Source organism: Aythya fuligula, chromosome 17 (assembly GCF_009819795.1).
Source record: "Aythya fuligula isolate bAytFul2 chromosome 17, bAytFul2.pri, whole genome shotgun sequence".
In the NCBI taxonomy this organism is placed as follows: Eukaryota; Metazoa; Chordata; class Aves; order Anseriformes; family Anatidae; genus Aythya; species Aythya fuligula.
Window position 1 is genome coordinate 396,250 of NC_045575.1, and position 21,939 is coordinate 418,188.

Consider the following 21,939-nt stretch of genomic DNA (forward strand, 5'->3'; position numbering starts at 1 on the left):
CATCATCTTTGTTTTGTTATGTATGGTGAAACTGCAAAGCATTGTCTGTACAGCATGCCATTGCTGTCAGAAATCAATTTCTGCAGCCCCTCCTGTTGCCGTTAGCTGGAGAGTTCATTGCATTAAAACTACATTGCCTAAAACACACCTGCTTTTGGCACATAAATAAGATGTGAGCTGCGGTTGCTTTTGAATGATTCATAACTGCTGTAATTGCCAAAATTCATCTGTGGGCTCTGAGGGCCTGTCCATTTGTTCTCCTTTTAAATTGTGCAGTCAGGGCTGTTTGTTGTGAAACATGAAGAGAACTGACACCCCAATGTTCAAATCCACTGCCATGCAAAGTTACAGTAGAGTTGGAAGCAGATCCCAGATTTCCTGTCTCTTCTATGCAACTTTTAATATTCTCAGCCTGCTGCCCCCCCCCCCTTCCACCTTTGTAACACACTTGATGTCATTTTGATTTTATTTGGGCTTCCTGCATTATAGCCATATCATTTTACTGTTGTACAGCATTTCTGAAAAGAAAACTCAAGTTAACTCATTTTGACACTTCCTTCTTCAATATATTTATTACAGTGTGCGTTTGTTATCTAAAACCTAATTATTCATTCTATTTAATTTTCTCTCTTTTAGCCGAGTGGTTTTACCTTGCTCAGTGCAAGAGGTATGTCCTCATCCTTCCTACCTGTCCTTGTTTTTGGGGGTTGGGTGGGAAGATGTCAGTGTATTGTTTAAATCAGACTAGCCTGGACCCAAGTGTTTCCTGTGCTGTGCGTCCACCGCCCTAGCACGTGTAAGATACTGCATGTGTAAGCCACCAGTTGAGCGGAATTAACTATTGCAGATCAGTGAATTTCAAAGGAGTCAAGAGTCTTTAGGGTTTTATTCTGAGCCACTCCATGGCTTACAAGCAAGAGAAGAAAATTGTGCAGCAGAATTTTCTTGCTGATCAAGGCGTTCAGTGACTTCAAGCCTTTTCCTAAAGGCAAAGGTAGGAACCATCTTCTGAGATCTGTGGCCAGCAATTTAAGTGACGCTGAAATAGATTTAACTGAAACTCGCTCTGAAACGTTTAAACATATTTCTGAGGGCACAAGGTTGAACTTCCTACAGTTTCCATTTCATGGGACCTGTGGGGGCAGTATCTAGTTGGTTAAAAGTATGAAGGTTGGTGCTGGAAATCAATCACTGCAAAATCTTGTAAACTGAAAAATTATATTTTATCAAATTAAACAGAACTTATATACTTTGCTTTTACCATGAGAAAAATGAAGAATAACAGATTTGGTGCTCTACACCAACACACTACGTTAGTGTGAAACAAGCTGTGAAAAAACGTGGTACTCGTAAACCACAGATAAGCTAAGACAACGCCAGTAAAACTTACTAAAAACTTTTTTATTTATTTTTCTTTCCAGTCATTTGGCTTATACTATCTAATTCTCTATGCTTTGAATATTTTGTCTGACTTATATATTGAAATTTTGCTTCTCTTCACTTTTCAGTATCAAGTTGGTCAACTTTATTCTGTGGCAGAAGCTAGCAAAAATGAAACAGGAGGTGGTGAAGGAATTCAAGTCTTAAAAAATGAGCCTTACGAAAAGGATGGTGAAAAGGGACAATATACCCACAAAATCTATCACTTAAAGAGGTGAGTAAAACAAACGTATATTGGTCAGGAGGTTAGATTAAATGATCTTTGAATGTCCCTTCCAAATGAACTATTCTATTCTGTTATGGTCACTTGGAGTTGATCCACAAGTGTTTAACCAGCTATTGCTTACTATTCTGGGGCACTTGCATTTTTTTTTTACCACCCTTAAATTTGCTGAAATTGCACGAATGCTCTGGCAAAGAGTAATGGAAAACCATGCAAAATGTCTGATCCGTGAATAGGCAAAAGCACCTCCAGGTACCAGTGTTCTGAATTCTTAGCACATAGCCAAAATGATAGGTTGGTGTCACAGATACTTTGTAGGATAGCCCAAAGGACAGGAATGTTGATATAGGGTAGAGAAAAGGAGATCAGTTACTATATATATATAGCTAATGGCTACGTGCTGGGGAGGCAGAAGGATGACGTGGGAAATAAATGCTGAACAGTAGTACTGCTCAAAAGCATATGCAAGTTACAGTGTGTCAGCAATGTGAGTTTAAACATGAAAGCAAGCTCCCTTCAGGACTGTGTTATGCAGGATTGTTGCATGTTATGTATGGGTGGTAACTCTTTTTGGTTGGCTTTGTGCACTGGACTTTCAGATGTACACAAACTAGAGAGAAAATAGAGTATAGAAAGAAGTGTGGGCAGTATGATGTGTAGGAAAGAACTGAAAGAATTGTTTGCTTATCCTAGAAAAGGAAAACTTCCAGATGAGTGGGACATAAGGTCCTGCTGTATAAAAAGGAATTATCAGTTGGCAGTTTTTTGCCTTGAATCTGAAAAAAGAAGAAAAAAAAAAAAAGGACAGGAACTTACTCATCATTTTGGGGGGAAATTGAAGAAAGAACACTTGCACGGACTGAACTCTATCCGTTCCTTATCTACATGAATACATGTAGTTTGTTTAAACTCACATGCTTAAGGGTACCAGCCTCAAATACCCTGATAGGAAATACAAAATTTACCTTGTATGGAATTTTGTGTTGTTTTTTTTCTCCAAACTTCCAATTTTTGTCAACTGTCACGGGCACAGTATAGACTAGAAGGGACATTTGTCAGAGGTGGTAATTCTGCTGTTGATGGTAAGCTGAAGTTTTCCTCTTCAAGCATGGCTGAAAGCTGACTGGCCTTCCATCTAGACTACAGGCCAACTGAGTTAGAGGCTTGCTTATTGCTGACTTCCACTTTTGCTAGAGTTTGGAGGTGAGGTCCCTTGGGCAGTGCTGTCCCTCAGTGGTTGTCTCCACTATACTTGATGAGAAAAGAAAGCTTTTGTAGCACAACTTTCATTTTGATCAGTACATCCGAAATTATGTATAGCTCACTGTTGATTATCTTGTGATTACCTTTACCAATTTCTCTTATTTTATGATCAGTAACATTGTTTGAGTTCCCACAGACTGTGGGTAACTTCTACATCATACCCCTTAAAATGCTAAGGTAGAAAGTGCCTTTCTTTTCAGAGCGGCAGAAATCGATGGGATGCTACAGTTGGCAAACATTTTTTTTTAAATGTTGCTAATATTTGTTTTTCACAGTAAAGTTCCTGGTTTTGTAAGGATGATTGCTCCAGAAGGCTCCCTGGTATTCCATGAGAAGGCTTGGAATGCATACCCTTACTGTAGAACAAGTAGGTCCCACATTGTATGTCTGATGTTGTCAGTGTTCAGGGATGGTCTTAAATGGTTTAGGCGAAGAGGTGGTGCTATCAAGTAGAAAATATTTTTCATGTTTTGTTGATTTTGTGAGATCTCATGTTCTGAAAAGGAGATCTGCTTCTGAAAAACAACCTTGGTGAATCAGTTCACTGGTTCCTACCTAGTCTTTTTATGCAGTGTCCCTAGTACAAGACTGAAGAGCTGCCTCTTTCTTCAAATGTAGAACAGAGCCAGTTAGAAAAGTATTTAATTCTTTATAGTCTGTAAGAATAAGATGACTGCTTTATTTCAATACTTGTAATTGTGTAAGGTCTAAGAGTAAGCTCTGTTTTGTTTTTATTGAATAGTTTGTAGTATTATATAATGAACTTAAGTCTAGTAAGTTGTGTTCTGCTGACCGAATGTGTACAAATCCTATTTGAAGGATTTTGAATGTTTCTTGTTCTGTGATTTAGTAATTGTATATGAGACTGTTCAGAAACTATTGTATCTAATAACATTTTTGTTTCCTTTTCAATTTCATTCCCTGTGTTTCCAATGACCAGTTGTGACAGTGAGTATTTTAGTTACTATCAGTCTTCTAACGTTTGTTTTTTTTTTGTTTGTTTGTTTGTTTTTGTTTTTAATACATTTTATGTTATTGCTGCTAGAATTGACTCTGGCAAGCTAGCTTCAGCCATTTGTATTTGCCTTGCCAGGGTGTCTGGCATAAAGCAACTTGTTACTCTATATGTCTGCTACTTGGCTTTAAGTTGAGCTGTAATTTATCAGATAAATTCTTTCATTTTTTACATCGTTTTTTACCTTGCTTAGTATTACAGCTCTGTAAGTATAATTTTGTATTTATATAAAAAAATGTCTGTACTGTCCATCTAGATGTTAAGCGGACTGGGCATAATCAGACTCATGCTTTTTGATTTTAATTCTTACAGAATGAATACATGAAAGATGACTTCTTCATAAAAATTGAGACCTGGCATAAACCAGATTTGGGGACATTGGAGAACGTGAGTTGGGATTTGGATACATAGCTTTAGTAATATTTGCCACACATAGTCATCCAGATAAAGTACACTATTTCTGGTAATGGCAGGTAATTCCCAGAAAAAGTCAAAGCCCTACCTGTTACTAATATAAAACAAGAAAAGTATTCACATCCATCTAAAGTGGTCAAAGCTGTTTCACCTAAAGAGGTACAAGAACAAGAAAAGGTTTTAATTTTATTATGTTGAGGTCAATGCAGATGGTTGATTCCTACTCAGATACTTTAAAAGGTTTTCAGTAAGTGGAGATTTTTAATTTCATGTTATTCTACTTTAGATAAGCTAGTGCTACGTTAGCAATTTTATCTGAGACCAGCTTTGTCAAGGACACATTATAGTTCATCTTCATACATTTTTTTAGGGTTATTTTTCTGAGGCAGCTTCTGTAAATTTTGCAGGCTTGGTGGTAGTCTCATTTTCCTCCCTGGTTCATTGAGTTCATGGGTCTCTTCAGGAGACCTCTTTATGTACAGTGAAAAGCCTATTTACAGAGCATCCACAAAGGAATAATTGTCAGTATATTTTCAGTGCTGGGATGAATTACTTCAACCCTAAAGAAAGGATCATAGAATCATAAAGGTCAGAAAAGCCCTCCAAAATCACCTGGTCCAACCATCCCCCTACCACCCATATAACCCACTAAACCACGTCCCTAAGTCTTGCGTACAACTGTTCTTTAACACCCCCAGGGATGGTGACTCTACCACCTCCTTGGGCAATCCATTCCAATGCCTGACTATTCTTTCTGGGAAGAGATTTCTTCTAATTTCCAACCTAAAACTCTCCTGGCGCAACTTGAGGCCATTCCCTCTAGACCTATCGCTAGTTACCTGCGAGAAGAGGCCAACCCCCAGTTCCCCACAACTTCCTTTCAGGTAGTTGTAGAGAGCAACAGGGACTTCCCTAAGCATCCTCTTCAGACTAAACAACCCCGGTACTATGTGGATATGCTACAGAGAAGGAGAGCATTTCTTATGCAGCTTTACTTGCTTTAATTTTAAGCGTAGTTATGCCTAACAGACTACACGTGTGTGGTGGTTTTGCCTTGCTAGACAGCTGAACTCCACCACAACTGTGCTCTCACTCCCTCTCCTCAGAAGAGGAGGGGAATAAGAAAAGGAAAAAAAGACTCACGGGTTGAGATAAGGATAATTTAATTAAAGGAAAAAATAATTATTAAGGGAAAATTATTATTAATTAAATAGTTTAACTAAAGGAAAGGGGAAAAGGGGAGGGGGAAACAAGCAAAGACTGTGTGGAAGTGCAGAGGAAGGAAATTACTCTCTACTTCCCACCAAGAAGTGATGCTTGACCATGTCCTTGAAGCAGGGCTTCAACGCATGTAGGTGTTTGGTAGGACAGACGTTTTCACATGAGCCCACCCCTCCCCTCTTCTTCCCTTTTCCACCTTTTATTGCTGAGTGTGGCATCATATGGCATGGTTGGTTTAGGTCAGCTGCCCTGGTGATGTTCCTTTCTCACTTTTTGCCCGCCCCCAGCCTGCTGGCTCTGGGGGGGGTTGGAGGGAGTCCTGATGCAGTGCCAGCACTGCTCAGCAGCAGACACAACCCTGGTGTGATACCAGGGCTGTTCTAGCTCCAAGTACAGAGCATGGCACTGTGTGGGCTGCTGCAAGGAAAGTTAACTCCATCCCAGTCAGACCCAGTACAACATGTGAATTTAGTTACATCTTTAAATTATGTACTTTCATACCAGATGCATTTCAATTGGTGTGTACTAAAGGCAGGCCTATTATTTAGGGAACTTGCTAGATTTAGTCAGGTTATTGAAACCTTCCATGTTTGCACATTAGAACTTGTGAAAGCTTCTTTCTAAATGAAAAAGCTTGTCCAGATTACTGAATGGGTAATATTTCTAATTAGAGCTTGATTTCGTTAGCTCTGATGTCTGTGACAGAATGATACAGATTAATCTTAAATCTAGGTCTCCTGAATGCATGGGAACTGAAGGCTTTGTGCTGGTTTAAAGTTAGTGACTAAATTTAACTCTGGAAAATAATTCCTTTTTAGAAAAGCAGAGGGAGAAAGGGTAAGTTTTGAGAACAAGTCTGTCTCTAGGATGTCCAGAAAAAAATCATACTTAGTGCATACATACACATTGTGTGAGACAGACCGCTTTGTTAGGTGACAACATGAAAATCGTTTATTTTTCTCCTTTGCAGGTGCACAATTTAGATCCAAACACATGGAAGAGTGTTGAAGTTGTCCATATTGACATTGCAGATAGAACTCAAGTAGAACCAGGAGTAAGTAAATGCTTTCATATTGGGATATGGTTGCAACATGCTTCTAATCCCACCGATGCTTTCTGTTGGTTGTGAATAATCTAGAAGTGGTATCGATTTTATCTGACAGATAAATGAAAATTGACTTGAATTGAATAATTCATTCCTAAGTTCCACACTTAGCAAATGTGTTTACAATTTTAATTACTGAGTTTGACTTTTAGTTGCACAAGTAAAACATGAAAGGCAACAGACTTTTGGCACAGGTGTACTTTTTACTGGTAGATAAACTAATTAATCATGCAAGCATGTATGTGCCCATCTTGGTTTGTGAAGCCACGAGCAAGAATCTACCCTGTGTGTCCTGCATGACAGAGCATGGTATATCCATCAAGCTGCTCTTGTGCTTCTGCTGCTACTTTTGGTTAGAATTTCTTTAAATAATTCTGTCCCTCCACCCATCCTTCCAGCTGGGGTTCAGGCAATCTCAAGAGGAACCATCGGGGTTTGCCATTGAAAGCTAGACTTTTTTTTATTTTTAAACTTCATTCATTAGAACAGTTCTGAAGAAATAAACTGCTTATTTCTTCTGAGAGCTGTAGAATTACTTGTTCATTTTCCTTTTAGTGATTGCTTTGGTGAGCATAAGCACCCTGGATATACCCTGAAGTCTGTCCTTAGGAGTCTGTGGTTCTCTATCTGAGAATATGAAGTTTAATACCTTGATACAAGAAGGAAAAATTTAGGAGAGATCTTATCAGTAAGAGCACATGGTTACTCAGAGAAGTTGTATGCAGAGCAAAGGTAGTGTGTGGTGTCTGTGTAAGATTACTTATGTGTGTGGTGGAAGTAGGCTGCTAGATGAAGAAGAGAATGTGACAAAGTTTAGTGTTGGGAATGCATGCTTTCAACTTGTCTTTTCAATTGGAATTTGTACAGAAAAGATGTGTGCTCTAAATCTGATTTTATCAAATTCTGCTGAAATAAATACACAAAGAGATGTGTAGTTCAGCTTTTTCTGGTTTGTTGAGATTTTGCTGACAGGACAACACTTAATGTTTGTAATAGTTCCCATTCTGTTCCCCTCTATTGTCAGCTTTCAGTGAAGTACCTCAAAGTGTATATAATTGATCTGAATAAGAAGGTAGGATATGTTGGTTTATGCGACTTTAGAGGGTAGTTTCGCTGCACTTAAATGCTTGTCCTACTTCCTTGCTCTTACTGTGGTTGCTTTTTATGCTTTTTTTTTCCTACTGGAATTGCGTGGTTTAATTCTAACAGCTGGGCTCTTCTATGTCTAATCATTTATTTCTGAAGAGTAGGAAAATGGTATGGTCTAACACCGACACTTACCCGTATGTGTTTGTGATAACTTGCAGCCATTCTTGAAACTTTAATTATTATTTTCTAAAAATAAATATGTGGATATCCAACATTGTGGGGAGCAGTCTCCATTGCAGGAAAGTGAAGGAAGGAGGGAAAAGGCTATGGTATGTGAAGTGGAAAGGATTCTGCTTCATAAATTGCTATTTCTATCACCAACATAAGTGTATAACCTGCACTGTTGCTTAACTGATCTTTAACAGATGATCTGTGGATTTACATGTATGAAAATACATTGTTTGGAGAACCTCCCTGTAAATCAAATTAAATGTGTCTTGCCTATTTTAATGCAGCGAGGAATCGTTTTGCTGCCCCTTGTTCTTTCAGACATTCCATATGACCTTAGAGCTGAACTGGCAGGTAAATGTATGTTGTGCATTCCCTATTCCGTGCCTGGAATTGTGGCAAACAACTACAATGCTGTCATCTGTCAGAATGCTTGCTCGATCGCAGTATGTGTAAATAAAGGGTTGTGCTTATTACTAATGTTTGTTGAACTTAAATATCTGTTCTGTTTGAAGTACTCTTAGTGAACAGCACTGCTTGTGCTACGTGCCCTCTTGCACTGTTAGATGACATGGTTTGCCTTTAATGTTGCGTTTCCTTTGTACTGAAGACTGACAGATGGTGGTATGCTAAAAGAAGCTATGTTTTTGGCTCAGGACAAAGATCCATCTAACCCAGTATCCTGTTGGTGGCCAGTAGCAGATACTTTGTGGAAGGATAAGAAACTTGGGAAGCAATAGAACATGAGAAGCTGAGAGGTTGTTTTCTGTTTTTAAAGGACTTCCAGACCCAGTGGTTGCATCTGCCCTGTTAATTAGCCACTTACATTCCCATGAGCGCATCTAATCAATTTTTGAAAACATTTATACTTATGACCTTTTTGGCATCATGAATTCTATGGAGTGTTGGGAAGGAGGAAGAATACTTCTTGCCTGCTTGATAAGTTAATTAATTTTGTGAGGGGAAAATTCGTTCCCTTTTTATACTTTCTGCAGAACTTATCCTACAGACTTTGATCAGACTTCCTTCATCCTCCCCCACCTCCTTTTTATCCTATCTTTCCAAGTCAAGGGTCCTCTGTCTTTCAGTCCATCTTCATGTGGAAGTTCTTGGAACTATTTTCAGAAATAATCCTTTTTTTTTTTTTTTTTTTTCCCCTTTTGAATATTACAGAGTATCAAAACTATGAGGTCAGAATGGTTTAAGCCAGCTCCTCTAGTCATTTCTGATGTTTCTAACTTCTCCTTTTCTAGTAGCTCCTAACAATTTTTTTCATCTGTAGATAAGTGCTCAGCAAGTATTTGAAAGTTCAAAGTCACAGTAGAGTCTACCATTGTGTAGGAATACTTGGGAATAATTTTCATCATTTGATTCAGATTTTCATTTCCATTTCATCTCCTAGACATGCAGTTTTGTAAATCCTGATGTTACCAAGCAAAGAGTGGCTTTGTATTTAAAATTCTATGCAAACTTAGATATAACCCTGAGTTATCTGTAGGCCAGCACGCTTTTCACTCTATTTGTTTGCCCCCCTTTCCTAGATAGTTAGGAGTTTGTTTTACAGCAGAAATTCTCTTTGACACAGACTTACAGTCTCTTCTGTTACAAAAATCTGCAGTTTTTGGCTTTTGTTTTCTCTGTCTTTACTGGTTATGATTCCATGAGAAGACACTTTCAATTTATGTTAATGACTTAGGTTTGCTGTGAAATGTTTGTAATGGAACTTGAGTAATTTTTTTTGGAAGTTTCAGATACATTATAGTAACAAAATTGCCTGATCCACTTGCTTTATGCCTTCAGAAAAGTCTACAGTTTTGGAAATAAAATGTCCTGTATGAAAGCATTTACTGTTTTCTATACAGTTTCTCTTGTCCAAAAGGTTTCCCCCTACAATTTCTTCCTGTTTGTTCAATGATACTAGAGCATTGGCTTGTTCGCTCTATTGGGTAGTTTCTGAAGTCACTTAGGTGGTAGGCAATTTTTTCGTTACAGTGTTTGTTCTTCAGCTATTATCCTTCTAAGTGGCTGACTTTTTTTTCTTGTGTACTATGTTTTTTTTAGGTGCACTGGGAATAGGAAGACTCAGTGTTGCCAAAGGAAAGTTTTATGTATGCATTTATTTTCTTGGTCACATTTTGGCTTGGAAAAACAAACAAAATGTACTAGTTTGTATAACATTACGACTGAAGGAATGGAACTGCATTTATAAGATCCAGCAATCTTGATAAAAGTTTTGATAAATATATTCAAGATTTTTTATCTTGTATTAGTGAGTGAACCTTGGCCAAGCCATTGTAGTGTGACAGTTACTTTAGTTTCAGAACTGCAATCAGCATAAATACAGAAAATAGTAAATTTCTTTAAGGTACTGACGTCATGCATGTGCTAACTTGTGCTCGTTTAAGTATGTATAAAAATAATTTGGCCAAAATCTGTGGCTTTCTTCAGATACACATTTAACCCTGGCATCTCTTAATCATCTCCAGTGTACAATCCAAGTAGCTTTATGTGATTTGTATATAAAAATTATTTCCCGAGAGAGTAAGACTTTTTAAAGAATAAATTTTTGTAAACAATTTGTAAGAAACTAGAGTGTAGTGAAAACAAAGAAATTGAAGTCAGGTTTATAGCCATTTCTGTACAGTGAAGAGGAAATTAAATATCTTGTTCTAGGTCATTTTAGATCTTCATTATATTACTTGAAACAAAATTCTAGAAGTACGATTTTATACAGATCAGTCAAATTATTTAATGCTGCGTTAAGTACTAGAGATAAGGGCTGTCTATTCAGTGTGCAGTACCATCCCTTGTTCTGTGGTTTCAAGAAATATAATGGAATATAGGAAGTCTTTTTCTTATGTAGTCTGCAAAAGAGTTCTTGAGTGAAAGAGATGGGTTTTTTGATAGCAAGGTGGATTTGTCCCAGTTTGGACTCAATTCATGATATAGGCATCTAAAAGGTCCATATTGCTAGTCCAGAAGTTTAGTATCTGTTGTGTGTTTTGTTGACAGTAGTCTTGGAACGTCTTGACTACATTGTGGACTGTGCATTAGCAAAAGGATCAGATTATACTTCTTAGTTACTTTTGAAGGATAAAAAATGAAGAACATTTCTTTTGAAGAATGCACAATCAACTTAAACATGATTCTTATTGGACTTCAATTCTGTAGGGTTGTTTCATTTTGGCATCCAGGAGAGGCAGGTGTAGTTGTATGGACTGGTGTTCAGCTGGTGGATGTTCTCTAGATGACTTGGGATCATGTGGTTGTATCTTTATTTGGCAGTCGTTTCTCAACTCTTGTGAAGTTCTGCTTTCAAATTGCTGTGAGTGTTTACAGTCTAGCATACGAACTACTGTGTATTGAAGATTGCTACAATGGCTCTGGTCTAAGTAATCAGTGTTTTTTATTCATCTGCTGCTGAGGAAAGCCCAGGGACTTCTAATACTTGAAAGATCCAGGGCATAGTAGATTTTGTAATGTCCTTGACTTGTTTATAAATACATTAGTGATTAGGATTCGGGCATCAAAATGACAGCGTTGTAGAGTACCTCTTGTGAAAATCACAGTATGAATGGTCACCAGTGCTCTTTGAGATGCTGTTATCCAGAGAAGCGTTGAAAACAGAGTGGCTGCTTCAGGCCTGACTTTTTGCCCCAAAGTGTATTTTCTCCGTCACCTTGTTGGACATTGATTGTTAGTAAAGAGCAAATGCTACATACCTAAATCTATCAAAATATGCAAATGTGTTTTTTTGCATAACAGTTATGTCACAGTGTTTCATTTATGAGACTTGGGAATCATGCGCTGAGCTGGGAATTTGACATACTTTCAACCTGACTGTCTTCTTTTATCTTCTTTTATCTTGACATGAAAGACGATCCACAGATCTGTGGGTCATAAAAAAGAAAAGTGCTATGTGTTTTTCCTTTCACAGTCAACTTCGTGTAGTTTCTGCTAAATAATACTGGTAGCATGTGTGTTCTTCCATTTAAAGGTCAAAGAACTAATGCAATACTGAGTTGGAAGGCCTGAAATTGTATATGCATGCCCAGTCAGTCTTACACATGTATAGGTGGTGTTCAGGAAGCTTTTTTCATGAATTTGCATATCATATACCAGACTTGTGTCATTTTTATGTTATGTTCAGGAAGTTTTCCTAATACTATTCTATCTAGTATGTATGCTTTTGAGTTTTATAATAATTAGTAGACTGAGCTATGAACTATCAGCAATACTGCTATTAGTTTTATCAGGCCTTAATAAGGAAAGGAAGTAGTATCACCAATATAAAGTTGTTCCTAATGTATTGATGCATCTTGGCGTAACTTAGCTTCGTGTTGATGGGCAAAGAATTGTAAAGAAATGTGGTTTCTGGGTTTGTTGTGATTATTACTTTATTGTATGTGGTTGTTGTTCACACTCTATTATTGCTTGTTGCATTCACATGTTGTATTGAGATTTTGAGCAGGAAGTGCATATGAAACAATATTTGTGTATTTCTTTGAAAACATCTTAATTCGTCTATATTCTGACACTGCTGCCTAATGTATGCCTGTCTAGCTTTCAAGAGAGCTTCAGTGTTTTCCAGCTGTAGTACTTGTTCCAACTGTTGCCTGTTTTTCTTCCTAAGAAGGAGTTGTTGCTGTCAGGACTTAAGCTCTTGCTGCACAGATATTTTCCTTAAACTCTGCAAAGAACTATTGTTTATTTGTACTCTGGCTCTAGTCCAGTCTCCTTCCTTGCATGCTGGTAGGGTTTGTGTATTGAGAAGAGTTCCCACAATGCTCTCTTGTCCTTCTAGACTTCAATCTAGACATATTTTTTTTCTGCCCTTACCCAGACTTGGTTTAAGTGATTCTTGAAAGCTGCTGTATGTGGTCTCTGGCGTAGAAAACTTTACCATGACTCATCTATTTTCTTTGAATTTTTCTTTTTACTCCTACCTTATACTGTAGATAACATTTATTTCCAGGGTTTCCAACTGGGTGTATATGTGGATCCTAAATACAAGAGCACAGTTACTTTACACCTATGTTCCTGCGCAATGAGAGGCTGGCGGGCACTGTCCTATCGGGTGGGCTTGGGTATCCCTATGGTATCTGGCCAAGAATTTCACAACATAAAAATCAAATCAGAGTTGCGTATGTAGGTGAGTTTAAATGCAAAAATGCCAAAGCAAAAGTAAGCAAAGTTCCTATCATAACATGAGTTATCTGATCACCGTGTATTTAAAAATTTGCATCCTACAGTGCGTTTCTGTAAGCTTGCAACAGTATCCATCATAACATGCAGGTATAAAGTACTTGTGGTATGAGATGCTACAGGTTTGGTTAGTGAATGAATGCAGTTTCTAATATAAAGGTTGCGGAGGATTTCAGATGTTACTTGGTGATCCTAGTTTATTATTTTTTCCCCTTTCAGGATGGAGGTTGGAATGCTAATGTAGAAATTGCCGAGTATATTTCACTTTAATCATTTGACAAGGCTATGTATGCTTCTGCATTATACTAAGTGGAAACTGGCGGAGAAAAATTCTGTTTGCTTAGCTTTCTTCAAGTAAGGATGCTAACTTACTGAAATTTGCTTGATTTTTTCCAATTGATGTTTTATGTAGAGTTTCCATTGTAGTGGTTGCAAAGGACAGTGGATCTGTGAAACTCCTATATTAGGCATGTGTGGAACCATTTTATTGCAGAATTATGAGAAAGCCTCATGGCAACTTGTAGTGAGTTGAGGTATTTCATCTTCTGCACGTGTTTAGCCTTGGGTATCTTTTTTCATGTTGTGAGTTTGGATGTTTCTTACTTGCATTGATGCTTTCAGATTAGAAAAGCCCACTGTTGTAGTCCTCCAGTACTGATCAACACTGGATGTTAAGGAAGCTGAACCTCTGCTCTGTTGCTTGCTTCCCTTGCTTCTCAAGTGAAATGGATGTAGAAAGGAATGGGCAGCCTGGGATGGCTGCCTGGGAATCACACCCCAGGCTGCAGAGTGCTCTTCACTTTGAGGAGCTTCCCATCTGTGTAATGGGAAGACCTTTACCAGCTGTTCTGTATCATGTGTTCCACGTTGAAACAGAGAAATGAGAAACGAGTCATGCTCTGCTGTAAGAAAAAGCAGCTTTTCTATTCAAATGTAAACATATATATATATATTCAAGTGTGTATATATTTTAGCTGTTGATATTTTTTTATGTCCTTCACCTTAAAAAGAAAAAAACTCAAGTCTCAGAGTCTCCTTTCTGGTTGGACAAACTATAAATTTAACACAGGTTTGTGAGCAGTAAAAGCTGAGTAGGCAAAACAGCAAGCTTACAGACGACTTCTTGTCATTCTTAGTGAACCTCCTTTAAGTCATTCTTTTGAATAATATTGCTGCTTCCTGGTTTTCTGTCTTTTTTGACAGGTAGATTTTATAGTATTCAGTTTATATTTGTGTTGGAAGTTGTTGAAAATTTTTGTTTTGGATTGCATTTAAAAAAGCACCAGAGTTTTACTGTCATAAAATATTTTTTTTTTACTCTCTCCTGGTTTCCTAATAAAATAAGTTGGACTCATTTTGGTCCTGTCCTTTCATTGCTTTTAGACTTGGTTGTGCTCTGTACTAAGTAATGGAAGCTCTTCACAATTCTTCTTTCTTCTTTTTTCCTCTAAAGAAAGCACAGAGATGAACTTTAACTATGAGAACATCCTAATCGTGTTATGTTTGTGCTCTAAGGCTGCAGCATCCTCTGGGTATTGTTAGTACCACCGAAGAATGTGCGATTGGTCCCCATATGCCCTAGACACCAGTATGAGTGTCGGGCTCTGCTATGGTAGGGTACTCAGACATTTGAACTAGGAAACTCGGGGTTGCATCGAATGCTAGGCCTGTTTTTGTTTACAAAATTGGCATTAAAATATGGAAGCTCGTGTCTTATGATTGTTAATTGGCAAACTGCTTATATGTTACTACAGTTTGATCCCTTTCTCAGTGTCTTCTATTCCGATGTTTGAATGAGGTTGTTAAAAGGCAGTGATTATCAGTAATTTAAAACATGAAATAAATTTATGTAAAATTACTTTGCTTTACTATTTAAATATATTTCTTAAAGGTGATTTACTTATAAAGAAAAATCTTTTTTTCCACCCAAGTGTTTATAAACAAACAACAAAGTGTATGAAATTAAGCCTTCAGAATATGCTGTGGACCTGAGGATATGAGCAGGTTGCAGCTGTCTTCACCCATGTTATTTGAAATAACAAATGAGATGAGAACTCTACAGCTGGTGGCAAGCAGTATAAGCTCTGCACCCTCTGCTCACCTCCCTCCTTGGCTTCCTAAAGGAGACAATGCTAACAAGGCCAGCGGGCTAACTCTTACTGGGCTACTGCTCACTTGCAGCAGCATTGAGAGGTAGGGCTCTACACTACATGACAAAGCTATCGTATATAAGGGAATACTGTTCATTTTGATGCTTGTAAAAAGGACATGCTTTATTCCAGTAAAATAATAAATAAGCAGGGTTTTATGAAAGCACAAATATTGCTATTAGTCCTTCTCAACTGTAATAATTCAAGAGTGGAATTGCACTTAGGTGTTGCTGAATTTTCAATGTTACTGTACAGTTCTTATACCAATTAATCAAAAAATTCCTGTGTGGTAGATAAAGTATTATCTTGGTACCTGTAGGAGCACCCTGCTAAAGCTGTTTGGCTATTATTTGGGTACTTCATATAAATATATTGTTTAAATTTAAAGGGCAATATAGAGGAAAATACTGTGTTGTGGAAGTTCATAAAACATATCTACTGGCAATGGGATTAAATGTCTTTTGAATGACTTAGATGTTTCCAGGAAAGATGGTCAGTTTTTAGTCTGAATTTAAATGCTTAACACAAGTTTGTCTGAATACCTGTTAATGCTTTCTAAATATATTAATTACAAAATGGCTGAAAAATTGTCTTTTAAATCACTTCTTCAGCCCATCTTAATACATAGTCTAGGTATTTTAAAAGAATTGGAAAGTATGAAGAAAGGGTTGGAGTGTAATAGCTGAGCTTCTGTAAGTGAAACCAGATTCGTCTGAGAGGACCTGAAATATTCTAGTCCTGTCTAGCTTACAAAAAAAAAAGTAAATTGTAAACATCAAAATCGTAAACATCATGTGAGCATTAGTGACTGATTTGTATAGCCTCCCTCTGTGGATTTGAAATTTCAGTTTAGAAGTAGCCTTCATTCCTGCATGCTAATGGAAGAATCTAGAACTGAAAACTGATGTGTTAGATGGGATCTTCTGCACTTCTGACACCTGAAATACTGAATTCATATAGCAACTCCTCAACTGTATGTGTAATAGTGATGAGTTCAACTTACATGAGTTAAATATTGAAAATAGGGAAATGGAACTGTTTTGGGAGAGTGGAGGAAGGTTCTTTTGTGGGGGTTGTTATTCTCAGGCACATTTTGGATTTTCTTAGTAAATAAATGTGAAAAATGTTACATGTGAAGTTCACCTTACCCATGTCAATACAAGGTTAATGGAGAAGCCAATAAAATGGAGGGGGGAACAGACCCTTTGGAAGAATGGGAGAAGGAAATACTTTTTGCACAGTTCATAATGCACTAGTCACTAATTACCACTGGCTGCAGCAAAGGGCAAGAGTGAAAGGGGATAGAAATATCCAGTTATATGATGCTCTATAAATGAAGAGCTTATATTCTTTCCAGGGAAAACAAAACAAAACACCTAAGTGAAAACCAAACTTTTACTACTTGGATTGATAACTCTGCCAGTGGGTTATTTTCATCCTTCCATGCAGCATCTGTTACTGGCCACTAAGACAGAATATTAGATTAGAGTGGGCTCCTGTTTAACCCAGTGTGACAATTCCTGCTTAATAATGTTAAAGTGTTCGGGTTTGTTTTACGTACATTTGTATTCATACCTTCACCTACAAGAACTTCTTAACTCAGTCATCTATGGAAACCAGTTCTCCACAACATACTGCAGTGAGGATGTAGTTAGATGCCTTCATTGTGCCTCAGAAGAAATATCAATATTGCAGTTTCAGTAGAGATCCTTTCTGAAATTTGTCTATCCTGGGGCTGATAGGATTTAATTTTGAATGTAGGGGGATGCAGTAAGAAAGATGAAGGTACAGTTTCGATTCGTCTTTGAAACTGTTTACAAATTAGATTCTTGTGACAACTCTGATGCAGAAGTGGGGGGATGACAGTAGCTACTTTTCTGGTGGTATTTCTTTAATGTTCTGCAAATTTTGTCCTCATTAGAATAGCTTTTAAGAATTACACCTTAACTTTGCTAAACTCTGAGGCTTTTCTGCAACACCTACTTGTTCTACTTAAAAGTAATTTGAACTTTTACAATTCTCTTTGGTTGCCTGGGTGTAGTGGTTTTCTTAGGTGGATATTTTTAAGACATTATGTAAACCTTACTTGTACTCAGTACTGAGGTCAGGGATTTTTATCCTTCCCTAATCCCCAAAGAAGTATCTTTATGAAATAACCATTTCCATACTAGTCATCAGTAAAATTAAGTAAATTTATATGTTGGAAGCATTTGTAATCTCTCAGCTCTATTGATAATAGCTTTGTTTCCACCGTAAGTGACTTGATAAGTAGTGATGTCTGTTCTAAAGCAGTGCCACTTGGATTGCTGCCTTGTGCCCTCTCTGTATTTAGCCTGGTAATGTATCTCACAGACTTGAGATTATGCAGTTTCTAACCTTGCAGGTTAGCTCACTTACACCTTCTTCCCTTTCTGTTCTGTTTTCTCAGAAGTTGACATGTTGCAATTTGCTAAATGTTAGTATACCGATTTCTGTAGTACTGTTTTCCTTTCCCCAAGAAAGCTTACAAAGCTGAAAGGGTAAGAGTCTGTGACACAGACAGTGCCTAGCACAAGAAAAGTCTAACCTAGAAGGGAGCCCCAGAGTGCTAATGAGCAGGTGTGATGGAGTATTCAGCAAAAGCTTAAACAAATGTGCTCCCCACACCCTGCTCCAGATCACTCAGGTCAATCAATTTGGTAGTCTTGAAAAGAACAAGCTCAATACAATGGGAATCTTTCTGTTGTTTTTTTTTTTTTTTTTTCTGACTCTTAGTTGTTTTTTTACATTATAGGACTACAAAGCTGATGAAGACCCTGCATTATTCCAGTCAGTTAAGACTAAGAGAGGACCTTTGGGGCCAAATTGGAAGGTAATAAGAACTGACTTGACAACCTTATGAAGTCTTATCAGCAGGAAAAAAAAGTCTGCAGTTTCTTAGAGATTAGCACTAATGATGTCAGTCTTAAAAACAGAGGGCAGAAATATTTATTTCTTTTTGTATTCTGTTAAAATTCCAAATACATTGATAAGCAGGGTACTGTCTACAAGTTGTTTATTATTGCTACTGAAAACAAAGCAATGCAACTTAAATTGGATGAACTTACTCAAGACTGACATTTGAATCTGCGCTGTGATGAATTCCATGCAAGTGTTCATTCTATTATGGTAACCCCTGACAGTAACTTATATAAAAATAATAATAATAAAAAATAAAAAAACACAGTTGGAAGCTTCCAACTATATTTAAATGGTTATAACATCTGTGTATCAATATACTAAATCTAAGCCTGTCTTCATCTTGCTATATTTTTTTTTTAACTTTTGTGGTATGCATATAAAATGCACACACAAAAAAAAAGTAGTATTTCATCATAAGTATTCTCCTTCAGTGTGATAATAAATCTTGTTTGTATTTCTGTATGCATGTGTACAGTCATGCACAGATGCATCTACTGCGTTGCTGAAATTCTTAGTCTGAGTTATGTAAACTGAGTTGGTTTGGGGAATACATTTTCCACGTACTTTGGTCATTTGCCAGCTTTCTGATAAGTAAAGCCATTGTACAACCACAGGAAAATGGCTTGACTAAAACTTTCATTTTAAGGTAAAGCCATCTGGCCTTTACCCAAGGCTGCAGTTATCTAAGCCTATGTACTAAGAGTTTTCTTTTAAATGCATTATGCAGGCTGCTTGCTTAATATTACCAAACATTACCAACCAAAATTTAGTGTGCTGTATTTCCTTCATGTCCTTAGTGAATAATGGAATAAATCTGTTTTAAATGAGACATAACATTCTGTGAAAGTTCCTTGGCATTAGTGCCACCTTTCTGCACACATTATTGAGTATAGGTAAATGCTTACCACATAAAATCAATCCAGTAAGAATTTGCTCTGCTTATATATTCAACTACAGGAAAGTCATGCTTGAGAACTGACTCTCAGGTAGTCTGTATACACAACAAATTTCAAAGTAGAAATAATCTGGGCATTTTTAAATTAGATTTCTTTTAACAATTCAATGGACAACTGCTGTTAGTTGTGCACAAATTAACAAGATTTATTGTAAGGTATAATGCGTAAAGATCTTGGTCAATAATGTATATTTATTTAACGTGGAATGTTTAGCACTAATATGCATCACCAGAGAGCTTTTGAATGAAAACCAGTTATCCTCGGAAGACTGATGTTCTATTCATGAACAAAAAAAACAAAGTGCTGTTGTTGTTTTGTGTTCCTAAACAGCAGAAATCTATGTCCAGGCATTAGTAAAAGGACAAAACTAAATAGAACATAAAAATTCAGTGCTGCCAGTTCCAGGCAGTCGGAATTCTCCTCCTTTTGCAGCTGTTTTTAAACAATAAAAAAGTAATTCCCCTCTTTCCTTGAGTCACACAGGCCCAAATAGGCCATTTCTTGTATCAGCCCTCCTGCCTGTTCCCTGAGAAACAGGGAAAGAAGAACAAACATCTATGGCAGAATAAGAATCTGTGCACTTCATACAGTAACTTGTTATTCAAGCCAAACACACATGTGTAGGTTAAGTTTTGTTTGTTTTAAACCTTGTTTTTTAACTCTTAGAAGGGTTACAGTAACCAAACGTGCTGTTAGACAAAAACATGACATACATGTAGTCTCTTCTGTTACATAAATTTGACTGCGTAAATTGTATGAAAATCACTGTGCATGATGTTACAGGTACTTCAGACCTGTTTGGAAGTAGGAACTCTCATAGAAACCTAGGAATTAGAGGAGATGGTGGTGGGTGTCTCCTGAATTTCCCCTTGGTTAATTCTGGGGATCCTTTTTCTTCTACACAAAGTCCTTGAGCCATAGCTGGTTCCCCACTGTCTTTGAAGTGGAGTTTCAGTTGTCTTATGGCCACCTATTGCCAATGATGGGAGGTTCCTGGGTTTATTCTATAGTAGCAGTCAGAAGGTTAATAATTCATTATGCAAAAAATAATACTTATATTATGCCATGCAAATAGAAATTACAGCTGTGCCTGGGTAAGGACATACCCTCTGTCATTGTCTTTGGGGAAGGAAGGTGAGGAAGAGAGGAATAGGGGAGAGCGTGCCAGGGTTCAATTTCTTTTTGCAGCATATAGGCAAAGCAGGACTGAAATGAAGTTGTTTTATGTTGTTGTGAGAAGTAAACTTCAGGGGTAGTTATGTGCTTTTTATTATCTGTTTTTTTTTTTTCTAGTGTGAATGGTTTTCCACCATCATACTGAGAGGCTTGGTACAACTCAGGTTATAATTGCCTGTAGGTAATAGACCCACAAGTTTAAAATAAGTTGGCACTAGCAATTATAATTAAGCTTTGTTGTCCCCTCAAAATGCCTGAAAGCATATTATAGTTTAAGTCTTGAAAATGAAAATAATGTTAAAATTTAAATTTATAATATATGCTTGTGGCTTACAGTATGGATGGAATTGTTTTGTAGGTTTACCTGATTGTCTGTTAATCCCTGTTATCCTATGTTGAGATTACAGTGCAGTCATTTTCTAATACCTAGAATGATAATTTCTAATAATAATATTAAATTTATTTCACTGAAATAAATTTAAAAAAAAAAATACCTTTCCATTTATCTGTAAACAGAAAGAGCTAGCAACTGATGAAGAGTGTCCTAAAATGTGTGCTTACAAGTTGGTGACTATCAAATTTAAATGGTGGGGACTGCAGAACAAAGTTGAAAACTTTATACAAAAGGTAAGTGCTTCTTAAAAAAAAAAAAAAAATCACTGATGTTGCTGGAGAGATGGGATTGGTGGTGGGCAGGTAGGGAGGCAGGGTGGTTCTGTTTTGGCAGAGTTTTTTTGTTTGTATGTTGTGATGGTGGGTGGTGGGGTTTTTTTGAGGTGAAACAGCATAGAAGTTTCCTGTTGCTTGCAATCAAGCAGTTCCTGTTCATTTCCTCAGCAAACAGAACCGTTTGTGCCTTGGTCTAACAGCAGTGATGTTTCATTGATGGTGTACTAGAATAACCTTCTAAGCTAAAAAAGCAAAAGTATTAGCAAAGAGTCTGTGTCATGTAAGTTCAGCTCATGATTTTGTAAACCACAGCACTTGACAAATCTTTGATTTGTTTTGACCTCATAAGTTGAAAGTTGCATAAAATATGTACTGGTGTTTCCTTAGTATTTTCTATTCCAGTTTTCACATGGAAGTGTTCTTGCATTTGCACTAATTCTACAGTACTTTATATTTCTGGAATTACATGCTTGCAAAGTGAGGTCTGAGGCAAGTATAATCCAATACTAGGGTTTAATTGGCAACTGGTGTTTTGTCAAATTATACTTGCATCTTATTTCATTACTGCTTTATCATCAGAATATGAATTGTGAAATTAAAAAAAAAAAAAAAGGTCTAAACATTCAAAATGTAAACTTAATGTGTAGTCAAAGTGTTTCATCTAGATTGGCATTCCAGTTCTCTTCAATCCAGAGAAAATGTGCTGTAAAAGTGAGTAATGAAAACATATTCCCGTAGCAATTGGGCATGGTGTTTGCTCACTGATAAAACATGAGTGAGACCATTGTCATTGTGGTAAACAGGGCTTTTAGCTATCAGTGGACTACCTAGCAAACTGCATTAAA

The 21,939-nt window shown here is 37.1% G+C and overlaps 1 protein-coding gene across 2 annotated transcripts in view; it reads left to right on the plus strand.

The window, feature by feature from the left end:
- The window catches only part of PITPNB (phosphatidylinositol transfer protein beta), a 29,226-nt gene that overhangs the window by 1,120 nt on the left and 6,167 nt on the right, over positions 1-21,939 (plus strand). For both annotated transcript variants that reach the window (XM_032198828.1, XM_032198829.1), the window contains exons 2-9: positions 637-667; positions 1,509-1,654; positions 3,202-3,293; positions 3,867-3,874; positions 4,254-4,328; positions 6,547-6,630; positions 18,127-18,204; positions 20,942-21,052. In XM_032198828.1, coding sequence (XP_032054719.1) covers positions 637-667; positions 1,509-1,654; positions 3,202-3,293; positions 3,867-3,874; positions 4,254-4,328; positions 6,547-6,630; positions 18,127-18,204; positions 20,942-21,052 — 625 coding nt within the window. The remainder of the gene's footprint in view (positions 1-636; positions 668-1,508; positions 1,655-3,201; positions 3,294-3,866; positions 3,875-4,253; positions 4,329-6,546; positions 6,631-18,126; positions 18,205-20,941; positions 21,053-21,939) is intronic.